This window comes from Lynx canadensis, chromosome C1 (genome assembly GCF_007474595.2).
Source record: "Lynx canadensis isolate LIC74 chromosome C1, mLynCan4.pri.v2, whole genome shotgun sequence".
Classification (NCBI taxonomy): Eukaryota; Metazoa; Chordata; class Mammalia; order Carnivora; family Felidae; genus Lynx; species Lynx canadensis.
This window is the reverse complement of record NC_044310.1, coordinates 126,693,795-126,718,554: the sequence shown is the minus strand read 5'-3', so window position 1 is coordinate 126,718,554 and position 24,760 is coordinate 126,693,795. Positions and strand designations below refer to the sequence as shown.

Below are 24,760 nucleotides of genomic sequence, written 5' to 3'. Positions count from 1 at the left end.
CTATCTTTCATTGACTGGTATTAACTTTATGAGAGAACAAAATGACAGGAGTCATACCCACAGGCATCACTCCCACAGAGAAAGCAATGCTTTGTAGGACTTTTGTAAAATGATTAGGATTACTGTCTTCTGTCAATCTAAAATAGAAGTCTTCAAGATGGGGGAGGTCTTCCATACCAATACTCATTGAAAAAGGTGTTTTTAATTTACAAAAGACAAAATGGGTCTGTATTTGTAAACATTTATTCTCTTGAACTGAAAAAGGCTTGCATCAGCACACATTGTACAGCCTTGCAAATTACACAGAAAATGAAAAAAAGGTTCCTTGTTCATAAGTGCAATGAATCTTTGATGTCCAGTGATCCGCTGCAAACAATGAAAACAGATTTTAAACCACTTAAGAAGTTTCCAGCCCTCATCAAATGCATTTCCTTAGGTGACAAAATATTCACGAGGGGAATGCAAATAAGTGGCATTTAGTTATCAGAGGGACACTTAAAAAAAAAAAAGTGGAAGTATTTTCCTGCCTAAAATGATTCCTATTCCCCCTTGAATCTAAGTGGTTTGATTAAGAAGTGTTAAGAACATAATTTGCTTTACACTTAATGTTCATACTACCTAAATGAATAAGGAAAGGACCCTATGAGGGAGTTCTGTATTTTTTGGAAATTGTTTCTGTGTTTAGAGATACAGGGAAAGAGTAATGGTCTATTTGTGGGCTCTCCTTAGTCACCGTCCAGCCCCCCAAGAAGATAGTACATGGTTTTGACTTGGTTATTCCATTCCTGCATTCTTTTTCCCCCAAATTCTCTGTTGGGTCACATTGTGCTGGCTGCAAAAAAGAAATACAGGTTGCAACTGGTTGTAATCATTTTGAAGAATAATTTGCTGTACAATAGAGCTCTGGATCTGATACAAGAATTCAGAAATATAAAACAAAATAACTATAAAAGTTAGGAGGCATTTGAACAGCATTTCCTCGGAAAAAGCTGCTAACTCTGTATCATTCCGATGTGGATTCCTACAGTCATTTGGAGTGAAATGTGTAATTTCCCCCCTTTGCTGGATCACTGGCCTGTCTTCAAAAGCTATAACGCCATGACCACACATCCTAGGAGTCTCTATCATGTTAACAGAAGCTCCAAAAACCAAGCCAATTAAAGATGGGTGAGGACAGGGGAATCATAAAGGCCAAGGGTCCAAGGTGGCTCTGTTACTGAGAACTCGCCCTTTCCAGAATGTGGAAGTCATAGTGCTTCTTGCTCGTTCTCAGCTTAAACTTGTTAACTGAGTTAATTTGTTTCTTCAATGCATTCTGTGCAGCTGAAATGGAGGGGAATGTGGCTAAGACGGTGTAAGTGGAGGCCAAGTCACTGGGTTTAGAACGTTCAGGATTGACAGTGTTGTCCCCGCTGCCACAGCAGAGGGGGTGACGACGCAGCTGGGGCTGGGATTGAGGGTCTCGGAGCCACCGGATCTTGGCACCAATTTTAAAGAGTTCCCCAAAAAGCTTCTCGGCTTCCATGCGAGTTATTCCATCAGGGAGTTCAGTAATTTCCAAGACCTTCCCAACAACTAGAATGGAAAAGGTATAGAATTAATAATCCCTGTTACCAAAATGGTGGGCAGAAAGTACCGAAGACCCAAATATGACATAAGAAATGAACGGGATTTTGTAAAACCATTCAAACCCACAAAACTGTAATTATGGCCATTTAAAAAATCATTCCTACTTACCCCTTAGGCAAGGGGTGCAGAGCTAATGGTACTAAACTACCCATCTCGGTCTTCACTGAAAGCTATGCACAGAAAACACACCATTGTATAGTGGCTTCTCTAAGTTAGGTGTGTTATCTTGAGCGGTCTCCTGAACTTCATGGCCCCACTGTAAAATAAAGATAACAGCCCTTGTCGTAATGACCCAAGGCTGTTGAGTACATATTGAAAGCACTCTGCCACAGAAAGGCAGTTTTTGTTCATCAGACTATCTCTGCATGGGTGTAAGGACTACTTCCTTTTTCCAAAAACACACAGGCAAAGAATATCATTCTATCTGTTCCTTTCACACTTAACTTTTCCCTTCGGTCCCGTCATCCCTACTAAATCCACCTATAGCTGCACTGTGAAATGAGACAATTACAAGAATATACTTAAGAGCCCTACATTACAGATGACATAATTTCCTGTAATGTGCAGGACTTTAGGAGAGGAAAACCCATTTCTGTCTAAAGAGTGTTGAACTGGTTGACAGTTTGTAGAACCACATCTAATTGCCTCTCAGGGACACACCTGGCTCTCCTGCACCAAGGTCAGTGGATGCAGCTTTTTTAGCTTGTTTCCTTCCTCGATTTCCATGCCTGTTGCCAGACTGACCCTGAAAACCCACAAACAGATGAGAAATAAGGTTAATAGTGCTGAAAAATAGGTCTGTAATGTTTAAACACTTAACCCTTAAACATACCCAGTCTGGGCTCTGTACTTTAGCAGAAAAAAATCCAATCCAAAGACCGGGTGGCAATGGCACTTCTGTTCCTCACTATAACCAGTCATTTGCTGTCTTTCATAAGCAAGGCCCCAGCTTGTGGCCCCAGCCCCCCCGCCCCTCCCACTTTGGGATAGCACTGATCGCTTAGCCAAACAGCAAACCACCTTCTTCCTTGTCTGCTCTCTGTGTGGGCAGACTCAATGGGACAACATCGATAAGTCAGCTGGCTGTGGTACAGAGGACTTCTTGTGAACTGCCAGCAGGTGGGCCCAGGACCCCCCACACTCTGTGCAAAGGAGTTACGACATCCTGCCAACAAAGCCTAGGCCACCAGACAGCTTTCATACCTGTTGGGTTGGAATGTGTCCGTGCAGAACAGCAGGAGGGTTGTACTGCAGAGGCTGGCCAAGTAATGGATATCTGGCATCTCCTGAAAGTCAATTAAAAAAACTTTTACATTGTTTTCTGCTCAGTTCTAAAAGTACTTTCCTAAGTTTTCTAAATTGTCTAAAATAGTTAACATGAGTAGGGAAAACACATTTGGTAGATTAAAAAAGTGTAGGTACTGACATTTTAAAAAAGAATTTAAGTTTGCGTCTTCCCTTTCAAGAGGAAGGGTAAACTTCTGAAAGGAGTAAGGACTAATAACAGTGGTTATGAAGAAAGTAGGAGGTAGGAACTGGGAAGACGGGGGATAGGAAGGAGGGAAGCTTCATTTACCTTAACCTATTTATACCTTAACATTCCAGAAGAACTGTAATACCCAATTCCACCCATGTGAGATGCTAAAACACACGTTTTCTATGATGATTAAAAATTAATATGACTTACATTTGAGGAGAAGGAAAAACATTAAGTTTATCTTCCCAAAGTCACTATTTTTTTTTTTTTTAAGATTTTTAATTTTTTAAGTAATCTCTGCACTCATTGTGGGGCTGGAACCCACAACTCCGACATCAAGAGTCACATGCTCTACTGACTGAGCCAGCTAGGCACCCCTCCCCAAATCACTATTAATTACTATAAATATATGCATATATACATTTATATATTCTCATTGCAAACTTTTCTCTACACCCATTGTAATCTCATGACCCTGAGATCAAGAGTTGCATGCTCTTTTGACTGAGCCAGCCAGGCACCCGTTACAAACATTTTTATGGTGTTAACCAAAGGGTATATTTACATTTTAGGTCTTGGGTCTGCTCTTAAACACTCTTTAAAGGGCTTAATAAATGCTGACTGCAAAGACATTCTCCTGGAGAATAATGTTTTCATTTGTTAATATCCTCATTTTATTTTACCCATAAGTTCCCCAATTCAGCACATTCTGGGTTTGGAGGGGGATTATGCACAGGTGCCAGGAAAGCACTTCAGGGAATCATACATCCCTTCTCCTGAAAGCTTGATAACAGAGAAAAGCACATTGTGGACTTCTCCCTACTCCACAGAGCTCTAATCTGACGAACAGTGTGAAGGTGCGAGGGCAGCTCCCTGCAGGACACACCCATGACAGACTTGCTCCTTCCCAAGCACCATGTGAAGGGCAGATATGGCATGGAGGCTTAGCACTGAGATCAGAGATACAATGCAAAGCACGAAGATGTATAAAGAACAGCTGCAAGAAAGTCAGAGTTAAGTTTAGGCCGGTGGAGCAGTATTCTTTTCCATTATGGAGATGAGCTGTAGACAGCAATAATCAAAGACTCCTCCATATAGACCATGCTGTATGTTCCTCCTAGAACAGGCATCCCAGTATCACACTATTGCCACACACTATTTCAATGAACTTAAAAATTTTTTTTCAAATGTTTATTTATTTTTGAGAGAAAGAGAGAGAGAGAAACAGAGTGTGTGTGGGGGAGGGGCAGAGAGAGAGGGAGACAGAATTAATTGGAAGCAGGCTCCAAGCTCTGAGCTGTCAGCACAGAACCGATGTGGGGCTTTAACTCAGGATCCGTGAGATAACAACCTGAGCCGAAGTCAGACGATTAACCAACTGAGCCACCCAGTCGCCCTTTCAATTCACTTTTTATGTTTTATTTTTCTAGATTATTAAAGTACGTGGCTTTGTAGAAAACCTGGAAACAATTACAAAAGAGAAAATAAAAACCATTCTAATAATTCCATCACTTCTAACATTTTGGTGTGTATCTTTTCAGTCTTTGTTCTGTGTGTTTTATAAATATTAAAAAAAATTTAGATATAATTTATATAAAATAAAATGCACATCTTTAGTGTTTGATGAATTCCAACAATTGTAAAGTTCATGTAATCAAAACCCAAAAAGACAATGAACATTTCCATCCCCTGAAAAGTGCCCTCAAGCTCCTTACCAGTCAAGTCCATATCTCATCCACATGACTATGTGATTTCTAACATCATACCTTAGTTAGCCTATAACTGGATTTCATTTAATTAGAATAATATAGTATGTCTTTGTGTCTGGCTTGTTTTTTGCTTAACATAATGACTCTGAAATTAATCCATGTTGTTTCAGATCAGTCTGCCTTCTTCATTCATGTTGTTCAATAGTATTCCATTGTAAGGATCCATTACAATCTGTATATCTAGTCTCTTGTTGGTGGACATTTGGGTTATGTCCAGTTTGGGTGATTATAACAAAATAAAGTTGTTATATAATTTGCTGTACAAGTCTACATAAATATGTTTTCATTTCTCTTGGGTAAATACCTAGGAGTGGAATTGCTGCATTGCAAGGTAAGTGATTAATTTTGTAAGAAACTCAAATCTTTTTTCCAAAATGGTTTTATCATTTTACCCCTCCACACCAATGTGCAAGAATTCTGTAACTTCACCTATATTCAGTGATGTTAATCTTTTTGATTATAGCCATTCTAGTGGGGTCAAAATGATATTTCATTCAGATTTTAATATTCCTTCCCTAATATTTAATGGATGATGTTGAGCACCTTTTCAAAGTCTTACTAGACATCTCTCCAATAACCCCCTCCCTTGCTTGCACTCTCCTGCAAAATAAATAGATGGAAGTACAGTTGATATACAATGTTACATTAGTTTCAGATGTACAACACAGTGACTGGACAAGTTAGATGTTATGCTATGCTCACCACAAGTGTACCTACCATCTGTCACCATACAATGCCATTAAAATACCATTGAATATATTCCCTATATTATACTCCCCATGCCTGTGACTTACTCATTCCATAACTTGAAGTGTGTGTCTACCACCACTCCTCTTCATGTAACATGTTTTTTAAAATCATTCACTGTACTGTATTTCTTCTTTCAATGATTCTTTAAAACACATTTTTTTGGATAACTACTTAGTATTCCCTATATAGATATACTCTAATCCTTACTGATAAGACATTTAGGTTGTTTTGCATTTTTTCTGCTATAGACCAAACTCTTCTGTGGATAAATCATTGTGTGCATTATGCTTAGGATAAATTCCAAAAATATTATTCTATAATCATCCATTTGTGGTCTGTTCCTCCAATTAGACCGAGGGTCGGTGAGGAAGAGGACTTCACCTTACTCGTTTTTGTATGTCAGGGTCACAATAAGGCCTCAAAAACTGTTGAATACATTTTTGAATAAACTCTTGATATATGCTACTGTAATATAGGTATTAGAAATAAAGAACAAGTTTATAGCATTGTATATTACTACTACAGAGAAATGGAGTCTAAGGATAATAAGTTAAGGTCACTTTAACTATATCACATAAAGAATTACTGAATGGAAGGAATTACTAAGTTAGTAATTATTAACTAGTGATGAAACATTAAGGTTAGGAGAATATATGGTAATAAATATGCCTGGGTGGAGGTCAAAATGCAGTCCTGTGGAGAACTGAAAGCAGTACCAAGGGAAATCACAAAGTGATTGAGAAGGGATGTCTTATTTTTAATTAAAAAAAAAAAAAATTAATTCCAGTATAGTTAACATACAGTGTTACATCAGTGTCAGGTGTATAATACAGTGATTCGACAATTCCATACATCATCCAGGGGAAGGGATGTCCTACAACTCTGAGGCTGTGACTAGTTTCAAGCACTTACCTTGCCCTGGAACAAAAGGTCTAGAAAACTGAGGTATGATGGAAAGGGGTGGTCCAGAAGGACGGACAGTTTTCAGGGTGGTCAGCTGCGCTGGTGCTGGCGACTGAGCTGGTGAAACAATGGGACTACTGAGTTGAGGGCTGTGCTGTAATCACATCAAAAAAACTGGTCAGCATTTTAGTCACAATTTGGCAAATTAGCTTTTGAACAAAATTTTTAATTTTTTTCTGATTACAAATATATACTTGTTATTGTAAGAGTTAAAACATGAAAATTTATAGTTTTCAACTCCCAAAGGTAAATACCAGTAACAGATTGTTTCTACGCCCAAACGTATGCATCCATATGTCTACCTATGTTTTATAAAAATGGAAGTAGACTACACATCCTATTTTTTAATCTTGCTTTTGTACCTGGACAATCATATTGGAGATACTTTTCCATGAGAAAAAATACACATTTATCTCATTCTTTTTTTTTTTTTTAATTTTTAAAAAATATTTATTTATTTTTGACAGAGACAGAGAGACAGCATGAGAGGCAGAGGGGCAGAGAGAGGAGGAGACACAGAATCTGAAGCAGGCTCCAGGCTCTGAGCTGTCAGCACAGAGCCCGATATGGGGATTGAACTCACGGAGTGCAAGATCATGACCTGAGCTGAAGTCAGCAGCTTAACCAACGGAGCCACCCAGGTGCCCCTATCTCATTCTTTTTTTCATGTTAACTGTTAAGCATTTCCTTTTTAAACAATTCATCCCTAAAGAACAGTTACCAAAAATAATACAAAGAATTCTCGGATTTCCCATATTCTTATGTTTTTATATAAATCTCTCTCTGCATGTTTTTTAAATCTTTATCTCTTTCTCTGTATATACTGTTGTTTTTTCCCAAACTATTTGAGAATGAGTTGTTCACGATACTTCATCCCAAAATAACTAATTTAGTGTCTTTTTCCTAAAAACAAGGATATTTTCTTACATAAATAGCCACAGTAGAATCATCAAATCTATATAAAAGTGATCCTATTCTGTAATATATGTAGTAGAGTGTTTAAGAACACTTGAAATAAAGAGGTTTCTAACAATTGAAATAAAGAAATTTCTAAGAAAAGCCCTTGAAAAAAAAAAAGAATTATCAAAATCAGGCAATTAATAAGACAGTAAGATTATGTAGTCTATAGAGTTTATTCAAATTTCACCAATTGTCCTACTAACATAGTTTACAGAAAAAAAAAAAAAAAAGAAAGAAAAAAAACATTTCCTCTTCTAGTCCAGAATCAAATGTTGCATTTAGTTGTCACGTCTCTTTCATCTTTTTAAATCTGGAGCAGAGCCTCAGTCTTTTTTCTTTCATGACTTTGACATTTTTGAAGATCAGTTTCTGATGGTCATTTTGAAGATCAGTTTTTTTGTAAAATGTCCCTCAATTTGGCTTTGCCTGCTACTTCCTCATCCCCAAATTCACAAGATACATTTGGGGAAGGAGTACTAGGAAAGTGATGCTGTGTCCTTCTCAATGCATCATGTAAGAGGGAACCTGAGGTCCATGTGTTGACACCGTACTGGTGATGCTTACTTCCATCACTTGTAAGGTGGTGTCTGCCAGGTTTCTTCAATGTTAAATTACTATTTTTTCCTTTCTAGTTATAGTATTAGGGGGAAAGCATATTATCTGTAAACAGAATTTTACTACTTCCTCTCCCAATTTGGATGCCTTTTATATCTTTTTCTTGCCTAACAGCTCCAAGTAGAACTCCCAGTACAATGTTGGCTCATATCTACCTTTTTTTTTTTTTTTAATTTTTTTTTTCAACGTTTTTTATTTATTTTTGGGACAGAGAGAGACAGAGCATGAACGGGGGAGGGGCAGAGAGAGAGGGAGACACAGAATCGGAAACAGGCTCCAGGCTCTGAGCCATCAGCCCAGAGCCCGACGCGGGGCTCGAACTCACGGACCGCGAGATCGTGACCTGGCTGAAGTCGGACGCGTAACCGACTGCGCCACCCAGGCGCCCCTCATATCTACCTTTTAAAATCTACTGAGATTGAACTTTGGCCTTGGATATGGTCTATCCAAGAATATGTCCCATGTGCACAAGAAGAATGTATACACTGTTCACAAGTGACCAGATGTGTAGGTAGAATGCTCTTTGTATGTCTGTTAGATCTAGTTGTTTTTTTGTGTTTAAGTTCTCTATTTCCTTACTTAACTCTTGCCTGGTTGTTGTATCCATTATTGAGAGTGGAGTGTTAAAGTTTCCAACTATTACTTGATGGTCTGTTATCAGGTAAGTAATTATTAGGTTTATACAATCAGGTTTATAATTATTATATCTTCTTACTGTATTGAACTTTTGTATCTAGAAAATTTTTTGGATCTAAAGTCTTATTTTATCTAATATTAACATAACTACCCTACCTACTCTCTTTTGCTTGCTATTTTCATGGACTGTATTTTTGCATCTTGTCACTTTCAATTCATTTGTGTCTTTGGACCTAAAGGGAGTCTCTTAGATCTCTTAGTTAGATCAAGTGTTTTTATCCATTCTGCCAATCTGTCTTTATCGTTAAAATAACTGATAAAGAGGGACTTGCCAATGTCATTTTGCCATTTTCTATATGCCTTATAGCTTCCTTCTTACCCCTCATTTCCCGCATACTCCATTTTTTAAAAAAAAAAAATTTTTTTAGTGTTTTATTTTGTTTTCGAGAGAGACAGAGCATGAGCAGGGGAGGGCAGAGACAGAGGGAGACAGAGAATCGGAAGCAGGCTCCACTGAGCGTGTCTGCACAGAGCCTGACATGGGGCTCAAACCCACGAACCGTGAGATCATGACCTGAGCCAAAGTTGGACGCTTAACCAACTGAGTCACCCAGGCCCCCCCCTGCATACTTTTTTTTGGTAGTTAAATGTTTAAATTTCTTTCTCATTTCCTTTTGTATATATTCCCTAGCATTTTCCTTTGTGTTTACCTTAGGCATTACACCTAACATCCTAAAGTTACAACACTCTACTTTGAATTTGTATTAGCTTAACTTCAATTATATACAAAAACTCTGCTTCTTTATATCTCTCTCCCCACCTCTTTTGGTTGCTTATGACATAAAAGTACATCTTTATATACTGTGTGCCCCAAAACATAAAGTAGTAATTCCTTTTTTTTTCAATGTTTATTTATCTTTGGGAGAGAGCGAGCGAGCGAGCGAGTGCGCGTGCACAAGAGAGAGAGTGTGCACATGCATGCAAGCAGGAGAGGAGCAGAGAGAGGGAGATGTAGAATCTGAAGCAGGCTCCTGGCTCTGAACTGTCAGTACAGAGCCTGACACGGGGCTCAAACTCACAGACTGCAAGATCATGACCTGAGTCAAAGTCGGATGCTTAACTGACTGAGCCACCCAGGTGCCCCACTAGTAATTCTTTTAAGTGCATGAGACTCTTAAATTATATAGAAAACAAAATTTGGAGTTACAAATCAAAGCTAGAACACTACCTTTTAGATACTGTTTATAAAAAAATACTTAAGTGCATTCGTCTCTCAAATCATGTAGAAAGTAAAAAGTAGAGTTATGGACCACTGGCACAATACTACTAGCTTTTATAATTGCTCATGTATTTAACTTGAGAACTTTATTTCTTTATATAGCTTTGTCTTGCTGTCCAATGTTCTTTCTACTTTACCCTGCAGGACTCTTGAGAATTTCTTGCAGGGCCCATCTCTGTTTTTTGTTTATCTGGGAATTTTAATTTCTACCTTTTATTTTGTTTTTAAAATTCATTTATTTATTTATTTTGAGAGAGAGCTGAGTGAGCAAGATTGAGCAGGGGAGGGGCAGAGAGACAGAGGGAGAGAATCCCAAGCAGGCTATGAGCTGTCAGCACAGAACCCATCGTGGGGCTCAGTGTCACTAACTGTGAGATCATGACCTGCGCCAAAGTCAAGTCGGCTGCTTAACTGACTGAGCCACCCAGGAGCCCTCTACCTCACTTTTGAAAGGCAGTTTTTACCAGATACTGGATTCATTAACATTTTTTTTTTTCTTTTAGCACTTTGAATATATTGGCCAGCTGTCCTAGCCTCCAGTTTCTGATGAGAACTCTGGTGATAATCTTTTTGAGGATTCCTTGTATGTGACGAGTTGTGCCTTTCCTGCTGCTTTTAATACTCTGTCCTCTGAAAGACTGATTATATTGTGTCTCAGAGTGGGTATTTTGGAGTTCTTACCTAGAGTTCATCACAATGCTTGATGTTTATATTCATGTCTTTAATCAAATGTGGTAAGTTTTCAACCATTATTTCTTCAAATATTCTCTTTTCCCTCCATGACAACCACAATATGTTTGTTGGTCAACTTGATGGTGTATCACAGGTCCCTTAGGCTTTGTTCACTTTTCTTCATTCTGGTTTGTCTGTTCCTCAGACTTGACAATTTCCACTGTCCTTTCTTCAAGTTCTTAGATTCTTTCTTCTGCCTCCTCACATCTGCCACTGAATTCCTCCAGGGAACTTTCATTTCAGTTATTATATTTTCAGCTCTAGAATTTCTGGCGTTTTCTATCTCTTTATTGATATTTCCATTTTGTTCATTGTTTTCTTGTCTTTCTCAACATCTTCCTGCAGTTGAGCAGCCTGAAGACAGTTGTTTTAAGGCTTTTGTCTGGGAGATCTGACATCAGGTCTTTTTTTTTTTCATTTTTATTTATTTTTTTATTAGGTTTATTTATTTTTGACAGAGACAGAGCGCGAACATGAGCTGGGGAGGGGCAGAGAGAGAGGTAGACACAGAATCCAAGCAGGCTCCAGGCTCCAAGCTGTCAGCACAGAGCCTGATGTGGGGCTTGAACTCACGAACCATGAGATCATGACCTGGGCTGAAGTTGGATGCTTAACTGACTGAGTCACCCAGGCGCCCCTTAAATTTAAAAAAAAAAAAAATTTTTTTTAAAATTATCTGTCATCAGGTCTTTTTCAAAGACAATTTATGTTGATTTTCTTCCTCTGAATGGGCAATACTGACCTGTTTCTCTGCATGCCTTGTGACTCTTTGTTGAAAACTGGATGTTTGAATCTGATAGTGTGGTAACTGGAAATCAGATTCAACCCCCTTCCCAGGGTTTATTGCATTTTGTTGTTTTTATGGTTTTTGTTTATTGACCGTTGCAGGCTGTCTTTGTGTCAAAGATCAGTCTGAGGTATAACCTTAAGGACTTCTCAGTGTTTGGCTTGTGCCTTTTCCTGGGCATGTACCCCATATATTCAGTTGCTTTTGAATGTCTTAGTCCTTACTGTTTGGCTCCCAAAAACGATTCAAAGAGAAAAACAAAAGGAGGAAAGACAAGGTACCAGCACTTTAAGTCCCCTAGAAGTGTCGGGGGAGAGATCTGCAGCAATGTGGGAAGGTACAACAATGGTTATTGCCTCTTTGTCTGCACCTCTGTGATCAGAAGCAGAAACCCATGATCAGAATATAAATGCCTTGTATTTGGAGGACAGGGTCCTTTTTTGCCCACCCTGGCTCCTGTCAGCTGCTCTAGTAAAAAACATGCACAGTTGCCTCCTAGGGGTTGGGGGTAAGGATGGGTGGTTGCTACTGTGCTAAAAGCTGAAACTGACTGAAATTAAGTTCAATTTATCACCCAAGCTTTCCCCTGGCAGTTGCAAGCCTTCAATAGATTCTAAAGCAACAAAACTGTTACATCAGATTCTGCCAGTGTAATTATTTCTAGGTGGAGAGATGGACTCCTGATGCTTCCTACTCTGCCACTTTCCTAGAATCCTCTCTGCCCTAGTGATGATTCTTACTTCCTGGTTTCCAGGTGGTGATCTTCTAATTCCATCATATTTACTAGTTCATGTTTCACTGTAAAAAAAGAACTTCATTTTTCCTCCCATTTATTCATTTAAATCAGTATAACTCATGGATTTGTTCAACATTAAAATTTTTTAAAATTTGAGTATAGTTGGCAGTTTCAGGTGTACAACCCAGTGATGCAACTTGTCTATACGTCATGCTATTCTCACCATAAGTATAGCTACCATCTGTCAGCATATGATGCTATTACAGTATCACTGACTATATTCCTTATGCTGTGACCTTGATCCCCGTGAATTGTTCATTGCATAGGTGGAAACCTGTATCCCCCACTCTCTTTCATCTATTTTGTCCATTTCCCCATTTCCCTTCCCTCTGGCAACCATCAGTTTGTTCTTTGTATTTATAGGTCTGATTCTGCTTTTTGTTCATCATTTTTTTGTTTTTGTTTTTTAGATTCTATGTATGAATGAAATCATATGGTATTTGTCTTTCTCAGTCTGACTTATTTCACCTAGCATAATACCCTCTAGGTCCATGTTGTTGCAAATGGTAAGATCTCATCCTTTTTTATGGTTGAGTAATATTTCATTATTTATACATACCACATTCTCCTTATCTTTCTTTCATCTATCAGTGTACACTTAGGTTGCTTCCATATCTTGGCTATTGTAAATAATGCTGCAATAAACATAGGGCCACTTAATTTTTTTTGAATTAGTGTTTTAATTTTCCTTGGATAAATATCCAGTACAATTACTGGATCACATGGTATTTCTATTTTTAATATTTCAAGGAAAGTCCATACTGTTTTCCACAGTGGCTGCACCAGTGTGCACTGTACCTATAGTGCACATGGGTTCTTTTTTCTCCACATTCTCACCAATACTTGCTATTTCTTGTCATTTGGTTTTAGCCATTCTGACAGGTGTAAAGGGATATCCCATTGTGGTTTTAATTTTCTTGATGAGTGATGTTGAGCAACTTTTCATTTGTTTGTTGGCTATCTGTATGTCTTCTTTGCAAACATGCTATTTGAAGTCTTCTACCCAATTTTTAATTGGATTATTTTTGTCACTAAACTGCACTCCAAAAAGAGTTCTATGAATTTGTAGTACCACTGAGAATGAACAAGAGAGTTTGTAACTGGAAATCTCTGCCCATACTGCAAATTATGAGTCTTCCTAAATTTTCCTAATTACATAAATAAAAAATATTTTTGTATTCTCCTCTGATTAATGGTCATTGGGCATTTACAGTTTGTGAATTAGCCTATAAATGACCTTTGCCCTTTTTATTCTGCCGTGATTTAATCATGTGCCTTGCAATATTTCAGTTTATCTTTAAAATTTTTTAAATGTTTATTTTGAGAGAGAGAGAGAGCATGAGAGAGCATGCACATGGGAAGTGGCAGAGAGAGAGGGAGAGAGAGAATTCTGTAGAGTCTGAGAGAGAGGGTGTGTGCACATGAGAGAGGGGCAAAGAGAAAGAGAGAAAATCTTCCCTGTCAGCACAGAGCCTGACCAGGGACTCCATCTCACAAACATTAAGATCATAACCTGAGCAGAAATCAAGAGCCAGATGATTAACTGACTGAGCCACCCAGGTGTCCCTAATCTACCCATTTTAAATTCCCCCATAAAGCTTTTCATAATGTTCTTGACATTTGCTGATGATTTTCTTTATGATCCATTATTTCAGTGAGATTTCAAAATGGTGATTTTTAAATTCTACTATTGCTTTTACATTTATTAACTGAATTTCTTCTACAATAGAGAGTGTTCCGGGGTGCCTGGGTGGCTCAGTTGGTTGAGTGTCCGACTTCAGCTCAGGTAATGATCTCACAGTTTGTGGGTTTGAGCCCCGTATTGGGCTCTGTGCTGACAGCTTAGAGCCTGGAGCTTGCTTCAGATTTTGTGTGTGTCTCTCTCTCTGCCCTTCCCCTGCTCACACTGTCTGTCTGTCTCTCTCTCTCTCAAAAATAAACATTAAAAAAAATTAAAAAAAAAATTAGAGCGTTCTGCATCTACCTTCTGATTACACTAACAGTTCAATGGAAAAGGTAGGAAAAGGACTTAACTTTCTTTACCAAATTTTATATCTAGTATATCTTCTGATTTTTAAAATTAAAACATTTTAAATATGCAAAAGTTGAAAAATAGTATTTCCATATTGAAAGCAACAGTGTGGCTACACAGAATGTTCAAACTTCTTTACCCATTTGAGAAGATGTCAAATTCAAAGCAAAGCCTTGTAAGGTCAATCTTATGTGACTAAATTGTTTAAAGATTTTTATTTTCTTTATGTTTTGTTAATGTTTACTTATTTTTGAAAGAGCACAAATGGGGCAGGGGCACAGAAAGAGGAGGGCAGAGGATCCAAAGCAGGCTCTGTGCTGACAGTAGAGAGCCTAATGGGGGGCTCAAACTCATGAACTATGAGATCATGAGCTGAGCTGAAGTCTGACGCTCAACTGATTGAGCCACCCAGGCACCCCAAATGCTTTTTTTTTTTTTTTTAGTTTATTTGAGGGTGTGTGCACGCACGTAGGTGAGCAGTAAATGGGCAGAGAGAGAGAATCCAAGCCGTGCAGAGTCTGATGCAAGGCTCGAACCCACAAACATTGAGACCAGGACCTGAGTCGAAACCAAGAGTCAGACACTTAAATGACTGAGTCACCCAGGTGCCCCAAATGTTGAAAGTTTTAAAATTATAATAAACAAAAGAAGTACCTTACCTGAACAATATTGTCTACATTGCTAAATTCCACACACTTCTGTCCTCTCTGGTGATCACAGTAATATTTGTTTTGTTTCCACTGTGGGGGTGAGTGGGCCCGAGATTGTGGATTGTTTGGTACATTGAGCTGCATCATCACCATTCCTCCACCAGGGGGCGGAGGTGGCACAGCTGGAAATCAGAGTTGGGACACTGCAATCAGTAGACTGTACCAACTAGCTGGTAGCTTTAAACACTAAGAAAATGCCAATAATTGTACATTTCTGAGCAAAACTTTATTATCATATATACAAGTCATATTTAAGCCCTGGAACTTCATGCCACAAGTGTTGTGTGTTTAAAAAGGCATTAAAATGGGATTCTGTATGCCTAAACATCTCAGTTATTCTAAAAATAACAGGTCCACACTTAGGAAAGTCCAATTACCTACTACAGAACCTAGTAGAGTATAGCATAAATGAGATATCTATAAAAGTGACTGATTGCTAAAATGGATTAATTTTAAAACTGGCATTACTTTAAATACACAGAAAAGAAAAAGTTTGCCATGTGGGAATCAGAAAGCCCAATTTTTGTACCCTGAAATGCTTGACTCTGGGGAAGTTACTTAACTCTTTTATTATATGTTCTTATCTGAAAAAGGCAGCTAGGAAGACCTCCTTGGCTAACTTTAAAAAGCCGTGATGATCACATGTATGTATAAACAGTTAATTATACAGTAGAGATAAGCAGATTACTGTATGTCTCTTTGTTTGACTTATTTCTCTTGTGTACTAGTCTGCAGCACAGCTAGTATTAGGCATGCACCCGTTCAGCGCAAGGTAAGGCAGGATTCTTATGCCCCCAGGGCCACAACTTGCACTGCAGTAACCAAAATGGTAGTTTCCAGTTCCCCAGAAAGAGAACCAACCTGACTGGCTAAGCAAACTAGAGAGGGCTGACTGCTTAGGGACACCTCCAAGTTCTCCTCAACCACAGCAGCCCATCTTGGATGCACACTATTATTTATTTGATAACCATTTATGGTTTTCTCTCTTTCTCAGAGATTGCATATGTTAAGAAATCATTATAATAAAAGATGGTGTCATGACAAAGGATAGTTTAAGACACTATACAAGCAGAAAAAAGCAACAAACCGTGTTGTGAGTACTAGACAAGACTTTGTAGAAGATGTGATTTTTGAGTCAAACTTTAAGGACAAGCAGGATTCTCGCAAACAGACAGTAGGGGGCATTCCAAGCAAAGGGAGGAACTGATAAAAAAATATCTTTGCCATGAAATAGTATGGTGCATTCTGGAAGCATAGTTTTGTATGACCTGAACATGTAAGTATAAATAGGAGGCTTACTTGGTAGGGAGTTTAGATGGAGAATCCATCCATGCACATTTCTGATTCAGAGGAATGACATAAAGGGACTTTTTGTTTCAGGAAAATATTTCTTTTATTTAAAAAAAAATTTTTTTTAACGTTTATTTATTTTTGAGACAGAGAGAGACAGAGCATGAACGGGGGAGGGTCAGAGAGAGGGAGACACAGAATCTGAAACAGGCTCCAGGCTCTGAGCTGTCAGCACAGAGCCCGACGTGGGGCTCGAACTCACGGACCGTGAGATCATGACCTGAGCTGAAGTTGGCCGCTTAATCGACTGAGCCACCCAGGCGCCCCGCAGGAAAATATTTCTTGAACAGAGTGTGTACGTGTGAGTGTGCATGTGTGTTGCTATGTGTTGGGGAGGAGGTAAGTTGGGTGTGGGGGAAACATGAAATCAGCAACACACTGAAGAGATTGTTGCAAATAAGATGTGAAAAGAACTGATCGAGAATGGCAGCAGTGGGGAAGGAAAGAAGGACGGAAAGACGGTAGGAGATTTGAGGAAATGGTAACAGCATGAATGTGAAAAGAGGGAATAGAAGAGAGTTGATTACGACTTTGAAAACTAATCTGGTCCCTAGAGAGAAGGTGAGATAAAGAATGCAGGAAGAGGGAGAACTAGTAAATCTAAAGTGCCTTTGATACAACAGGGTACGGATGTCCAGTAGGCAGTTGGCTATATGGCCTCTTCTCAGCCAAAATAAGATGTGGGAGTTGCTGGCAAAAAAGCAGTGTTGAACCCTAGGAGATGGGTGAATCACCTAGGAAGAGTATCAAGAGTAAGGAGACAATTCCAGAGAACACCAATATTTATGAGGCAGGGAAGGAAGGAGAATCTGAAGAAGACAAACAGGCCAGTAATGTTGTAGTAGTAACACTAGAAAAGGAAGAAGCGGATGGAAACCATTAACTCTGAGTTTGCATGGCATCCTAATATTTTGGGTACATCACAGCACAGAAGTTGGAAATCCTGTTCTAGAAATGCCTCAGGAACTTAATGTAATTATTTCTCAGATGGACAAATCATTACCTTTTCTTTCAATTATATTCATACCTGCACACTGGTGGCTTTGAAGCTGCTGGGAATTGCATGGTGAAGTAGTTCGAGGAAACTGTACTTGTTCTGATCCTGGATGTTGCAAGTAACCTACTGATGAACTACGGGGGAAAAATTGAACAAACACAAAAACACAGCACAGTGAGATGGAGATGGTTGTAAAGATTCTTTGAATGAAACAATCCTATACATTTATTTAAGTTTTTTTTTTTCCCCTCAAATTGGTTAGGGGTAAAAGTGTAATCTACTTCTATTCTCTATCAATCATAAACAAGTACTTTTTGGATAAAAAAATCTCTTTATGTTTATGACAATAATACTGATTTTTTTTAAAACCACTCCAAATTTCAATGCTCTTATTCTTTTACAACTTACTCTAAATATGATTTTTTTGTTCAAATAATTATTTAAAAAAGAAGAAAAATAACTTTTACAAAATGAAAAAGTAATTTATTTGGATCTCCCTAAGCTGTATTTTAGAAAAGAGAATATGCAGTTTGACAATTATGAGACTCAGAAAAAAATGTTTTATTGCTCAAAATATGTACTAAGAATAAAGGAAATAGTAAAGTATAATTCTGATATATTCTAACATAAATACTGATTAAAAATAGAGGCTGTTGATATAAAACTATTCAGTTATTGCTGCAATTCTCAAGTTAATTTTTGAGACTCAAACTAATATGGGATTTGTCACAAAATGTCTTTAAAGTTTTCTGTTTGGCAAATTCTTTCAGGAAAATAATTTCAAATTGTAAAGTTATACTATTAATTCTTTCTGAGAATTCTCAAGTAATCAGAATTTTTTTTTTTTTAAAGTAATCTCTACACCCAACGTGGGGCTCAAATTCATGACTCAATATCAAGAGTTGTATGCTCTGAGTTTGCACACTGACTGAGCCAGCTAGGTGCCCCCCACGTAATCAGAATCTTAATTTATATATAAAACCCTATTAGTTACCAGGCTTTTTTAATCACTCAATAAACTTTCCTTAGAGAGTATAATTTCTTAATCTAGCTTTAACAACTTTTTGCATTAAAAATGTTAGATCCAACTACTGAATTATAAAGACTATAGGGAGACGTGTTAAACACCATGATGACACAATCAGTAAAATCCAGACTATGGGACATTCAGAAAGACAAATGTGTAAAAACATAAGCAATATTTGTAGGGTAGTTAGAATTATAATTACCAACTAGATAATTGATACAATTAAGAAGTTAACTATTAAAAATCAAAAAAAAAATTTTTAAACTTTACTTATTTGAGAGAGAGAGAGAGAGAGAAAGAATGAGTGAGTGAGCGAGCAGGGGAGGGGCAGAGAAAGAGGGAGAATCTCAAGCAAGCTCCATGTGGGGCTTGAACTCACGAACCATGAGATCATGACCTGAGCCGAAATCAAGAGTCAGACACTTAACTGACTGAGCTGCTCAAGCACCTCCTTAACTATTAAGATTTTTAATGTGAATCCGTATTGTAGTTCTGTGGGTTAAAAAAAAAAATCTTTTAGGGATTCCTATACTGAAATAATCATGAATGAAATGGTATGATACCTGAATTTACTTCAAAATCATAAGGGAAAAAGAGGAAGTAGAGCTTTAGATGAAAACAGGTGAGTACTATAGAAGTTATGGGTACATGGGGTTCATTGCACTTTAGTTTATATTTATAGGCATTTAAAATTTTCTGTAAGAAAAAGTTAAAAATGATTCTCTAATTCTCCAATTACTAAAAATTCATAAAAGTTTTTTTTTTTTTTGTTTTTTAGTGGCAGTAACTCATTGTGGTTCACAAAAAGGGAAAAAGAAAGGGATATAAAGAGAGGATTTCACAAAAGGTGATTCTGGACCATATGACAAAATGTAAAAACAGTACTTCCTGAAACTGATGTTAACTATGATTGGGATGCATTATATGAGTATTAGCTAAGCTGTGGAAGTAACACAGCTTAAGACATGGTTTGTAAACATGCTGCTACTGGGAGAATAGAAAGTTTCACCAAAAGGTGGAAAGATTTTTTATATTCTGTTCTAACTGGGATATTCTCTTGGGCTGTGCAGTATCCTTCACCCTGATCTTGTTCACTAAGCACCTTCTAATGGCTTACCCAAGTTCTGAGGCACATAAATGACAAGAAGCCACCCAGAACAGGGATGAAAATATTCAAGTCACGGAGATGAGCAATACATCCCATACTACCAAACCACAGATCGCCATTCTGTGGGCACTATAGTGCCACTATAGTGGGTCCTTAGGTAAATGAATTATAAAAGTGAGTTCCAAGACTAATCTCCCCCAAAAGACATGAAGATCCTTTAAGGGACAAAGACTGGGCAATGAGTAGCTTTCTTAAATTTCTTAAATGCTCTATTTTCAATTACCATCTAATTTGTCTTCTACAAAGGCAGAACTAGAACACGTTAAAAAAAAAAAAAGAAACAAAGGGGAGTCAGCTTTTTAAACACCATTCTCACATTAAAAATACAAACAGGGGCGCCTGGGTGGCTTAGTTGGTTAAGCATCCAGCTTCCGCTAAGGTCATGATCTCATGGTTCATTAGTTCAAGCCCTGAGTCAGGCTCTGTGCTGACAGCTCAGAGCCTGGAGCCTGCTTCGGATTCTGTGTCTCCCTCTCTCTCTGCCCCTCCCCCGCTCACACTTTATCTCTCTCTGTCTCAAAAATAAATAAACATTAAAAAAAATACAAACAAATATTGGGGCGCCTGGGTGGCTCAGTCGGTTAGGTATCCGACTCTGGCTCAGGACACGACCTCGCGGCTCCTGAGCTCGAGCCCCAGATCAGGCTTTGTGCTCACAGCTCAGAGCCTGGAGGCTGCTTCAGATTCTGTCTGTCTCTCTCTCTCTCAAAAATAAATAAACATTAAAAAAAAAAAAAAAAAAAAAAGGAAGGGACGCCACCTTCTCTTCATCCTCTTGAAAAAAAAAATACAAACAAATATTTATGGGGCTCTGGGGTGGCTCAGTCTGGTTAAGCGTCCGACTTCGGCTCAGGTCATGATTTTAACCATTTGTGGGTTTGAGCCCCGCGCTGGGCTCTGTGCTGACGGGTCAGAGCCTGGAGCTTGCTTCAGATTCTATGTCTCCCTCTCTCTCTGCCCCTCCCCCACTCATGCTCGTGCTTTCTCTCTCTCTCAAAAATAAAAAAAACATTAAAAAAATATAAATATTGATACATAATCAAAAAGGAAAAGTCATTTTGTAGCAACTTCAAAAAATTTCTCCTTTGGAAGACAAAGTAAAACATGAGGTCTAGTCCTTATAGAACTTCATACTCTACCACTGAATAGGAAAATAAAGCATCAATCCCATGAATCCATCTGGTCCCAAACTTCCTGAAAACCATGAATGTAAATTAAAACATAATATCAACTTTCAAAGGTACTAGAGTTCACTGCAATGAAAACTGGCCTTACCACTTATAGCAACTGCACTGCTGTACTTTTAAGGAGCTGCCCCTTCCCACTCTATGGTACGGTCAAGTCAAACCGCTGCAAAACTGGCTCTACAGGATCAGTGGAGACTGATAAATGACACAAGGATCCAAAAAGTTTCTTTTTTGTGGGTTTTCTAAAATGTTCATCTTATTCCTACAATGTTCTATGGTTACTCCACTGAGGTAAGACCTCTATGGAAAGAGGTAAAAATTCCTCTTTCTTCTAATCATTTGTTTTTGCATTCTTACTATAGTTTGGAGTCAAAGCTATGATGGAAAAAATGATAAACACATTATATATATTTTAAAACCCAAAACCTACTGTAGTCTACCAAAGTGTGAAGAATTTTTAAGAATGTCATAAAACCCTTTATAAATGGTGAAAATGGCCCTTTAAGGGGTTACCCCTGATGCTTTTGATTAGATCATGGTAATCTATTTGATACATTGTGAGTGGAAACTAATACTTGTTATTAAGATATACTTACTACATATTTGTGAAAATTCAAGTGATGTTACATTACTATCTTAAAAAACTTTTTTTTTTTTAATGTTTATTTTTGAAGGAGAGAGAGACAGAGCATGAGCACGAGAAGAGCAGACACAGAGGGAGACACAGGATCCGAAGCCGGCTTCAGGCTCCGAGCTGTCAGCACAGAGCCCAATGCAGGGCTCCAACTCACAAACTGTGAGATCATGACCTGAGCCGAAGTCAGACGCTTAACCTACTGACCACCCAGGAGCCCCGTTATCTTTTTATTTTTTTTTATTTGAGAGACAGAGAGAGAGAGAGAGAGAGAGAGAAAGAGAGAGAGCGCGCGCATGTGCATGAGTGGGGGAGGTGCAGAGGGAGAAAGGGAGAGAGAGAATCTTAAGCAGGCTCCATGCTCAGTGTACAGCCTGCCTGAGGCACTCAATCCCACGACCCTGGGATCATAACCTGAGACAAAATCAAGAGTCAGACGGACACTCAACTGACTGAGCCACCCAGGCGCCTCACACTGCTATCTATTTAATGGCTTTTAACATTTAATACTTGATACAGTGAAAAGAACCATGGATTTGGGTGTCAGAAGGCAGGATGAGTTTGAGTTCAAATTCCATTTACTTGCAGTATGTCTTTGAACTTCAGCTCTCTCATTAATAAATGTGTGATTAATACTTACCTTACCAAACTATGATGAAAGACTTGGCCAAATAATTCAAAATACAGTGAAATGTAAAAAATGTACATTTTCACTAACGATCAAAGAACCAAATTAAAATGAGATATGTCTCTTCTTATGAAACACGAAAACAACAAAAACAAGTTAGTACCTACAAGGATTGTAAATCAAAGGAAGATTTTGTCAAAATGTAAAAATGTACTAAGGTTCTTAAGAAAAGATATATCTTTTGACCTATTAATTCCTCTCTAAGGACTCTATGCCAAGAAAAGAAATTCAAAATGCTCACTAAATGGTTCAATACACCAAAACAAATGAATACGACCTAAATGTTCTTTTCAAAATATAGGAAAAGAAAAATAAAAAAGAGACTGAGAGGAAAACATGAACATGACAACAATGGACAGCTTAGGGTTGTGGGAATATAGCTGATTCTTGACAATTTATATTATTTGGTATTTTCCAAAAAGGCATGAATATGAGTACATTTTGCAAGTATAAAAAATAAACACTAGGGGCGCCTGGGTGGCGCAGTCGGCTAAGCGTCCGACTTCAGCCAGGTCACGATCTCGCGGTCCGTGAGTTCGAGCCCCGCGTCAGGCTCTGGGCTGATGGCTCGGAGCCTGGAGCCTGTTTCTGATTCTGTGTCTCCCTCTCTCTCTGCCCCTCCCCTGTTCATGCTCTGTCTCTCTCTGTCCCAAAAATAAATAAACGTTGAAAAAAAAAAATAAACACTAAAAATATCCTATGAAAACTGCCTGAAAAGTTTGACTTTTAAATGTTTTTGGGATTTAATTTCAATGAATGATCTGAATCTCCTTCAGAACTCCTCAGCAGATGTCAGAGCACAGCCATCTGGAGGTAGTTATACTGATCCTGTGCAACACAAACCTTCAATTCATTTGAGGGTCAGCTACTCAGCTGAACTTGTTGTCTCTAGAAAAAACTATTAGCTTTCTGCCTTACAACCTTTCTGCAAGTCAAGGTGATTTCTAGCTTACATACTTTTGTGATGATACTACCTATTTAGGACAATACAAATAAAACTCTCAACTAATTAGAATCTGACCAAACTATATGCTCAATTAATAAAAATAAATGTAAAATAAAAATACTTACTGTATAATATTTTAGGTTTTTCCTTAAATACAAATGGCCAATTTTCCTTAGCTTTCTGGTTAAATGTTCATATTTATACAAATACTCGTTTATAGCTCACCTATTCCCAAATGTAAAATATTTCTAAAAACTCAATAGACTAAGAAATAAAGAAAATACTTAAAAGACAAAACAAAGATGGGATAATGCCACCTGAGATAAAATTGTGGCTTTCACTGAGCACTGAATATAGCTTTGTGCTTCCTGGTAGCTAAGACAAAATGGGATCCCAGAGGACCATACAACTCTATCAGGCTGATAAAAGAAGAAAGCATTTAAGCCTCTGGAAGGTACTGGATTACACACATATCATAACTATATTCTATGATGAATTTAAAGCATGTAGTTAATTACAGAAGAATCCAGTCTTGATATGAGATACAGTTCATATTTTACTTGCAAACTGAGAGCCTTGGGTGAAAAACTGGCCTTAAGAGAGGATTATTTCCCATTAGATAAACAGGTAAGCTGCAAATGTGCCTGCAGTTAAGGGCTAACATTTTCCTCAAATATGAACTTTGAATTTTCCAAGTACTGGTAGGAGAGCCAAAATCCACTATCATATTTCAGATAAAAGATGCCTCTGGCTTGAGCACTGTAAGGGCAGCTATTATCAAACACAATCAACCATAAATATATCTCTGGTGCTCTTGGGAGAATGACTGGTTTTGAGAAGGACGATATTTTGACTGACCCACTAGGATGAACTAGCTATCATTAAGCAGCTGTGTTACCGGACCTGTTGGATACATCACTTTAGAAGCTCAGTGAAGTGGCAGAAAACATCTGCCAAACAATAATTTTAGCTTTATTATATTGATTGTAAGCTGCTCTTTCTGGTAGTAATTTAGCTACTTATTAAGTCTGCTCCTAGACTGACACCATAATGTTGCCATTGACACCGAGGATGATGCTGATACACCTATGGGATAACTAAAGAACATGCATTCTGTTCCCCAAATAGCTTCATAAAATCTTTAAGTATAATTTCAAAAGATGGGATGCTAGAATAGCATAATTTCTTATTTTTTAAAAAAGATTCTATTTTTAAGTAATCTCTTATATCCAATGTGGGGCTCAAACTTACAATCCCGAAACCAAGAGTAGCATGCTTGACTTCCTTTCTTCTAATTGATTTAAAAATCAACTATATAAAACAATATATATATAATGTCATGTTTGGCCCATAGCATATATAAATGTAATATATTTGCCAAAAATAGCACAAAGGAAATAGGTGGGAGCAAAGCTGTACTGCCTATAGATGGTAAGGTACTAATTATAACAGGTACTTTTTTCTATATGATGCTACAATTAAGCTACTATAAGTAAGAAGTACATTTGGATTCATGAAGATGTATATGGTAAATCCTATAAAACTGACTAAAAATACCCAAAAAAAGTAAAAAACATTGAAGAAATTAAAATGCCACGTAGGAAATATTCACTTAATGTAACAGAAAG

The 24,760-nt window shown here is 37.9% G+C and overlaps 1 protein-coding gene across 10 annotated transcripts in view; it reads right to left on the bottom strand.

Annotated features, from left to right (window-relative positions):
* Positions 1-227: 227 nt before the first annotated feature.
* Positions 228-24,760, bottom strand: part of R3HDM1 (R3H domain containing 1) — a 210,220-nt gene continuing 185,687 nt past the window's right edge. For all 10 annotated transcript variants that reach the window (XM_032594401.1, XM_032594395.1, XM_032594394.1 and 7 more), the window contains 6 exons: positions 17,513-17,616; positions 15,085-15,257; positions 6,538-6,682; positions 2,833-2,915; positions 2,290-2,374; positions 228-1,575 (listed from right to left, as the gene is read on the bottom strand). In XM_032594401.1, the coding sequence (XP_032450292.1) occupies positions 1,214-1,575; positions 2,290-2,374; positions 2,833-2,915; positions 6,538-6,682; positions 15,085-15,257; positions 17,513-17,616 (952 nt within the window). In that variant the 3' untranslated portion in view covers positions 228-1,213. The remainder of the gene's footprint in view (positions 1,576-2,289; positions 2,375-2,832; positions 2,916-6,537; positions 6,683-15,084; positions 15,258-17,512; positions 17,617-24,760) is intronic.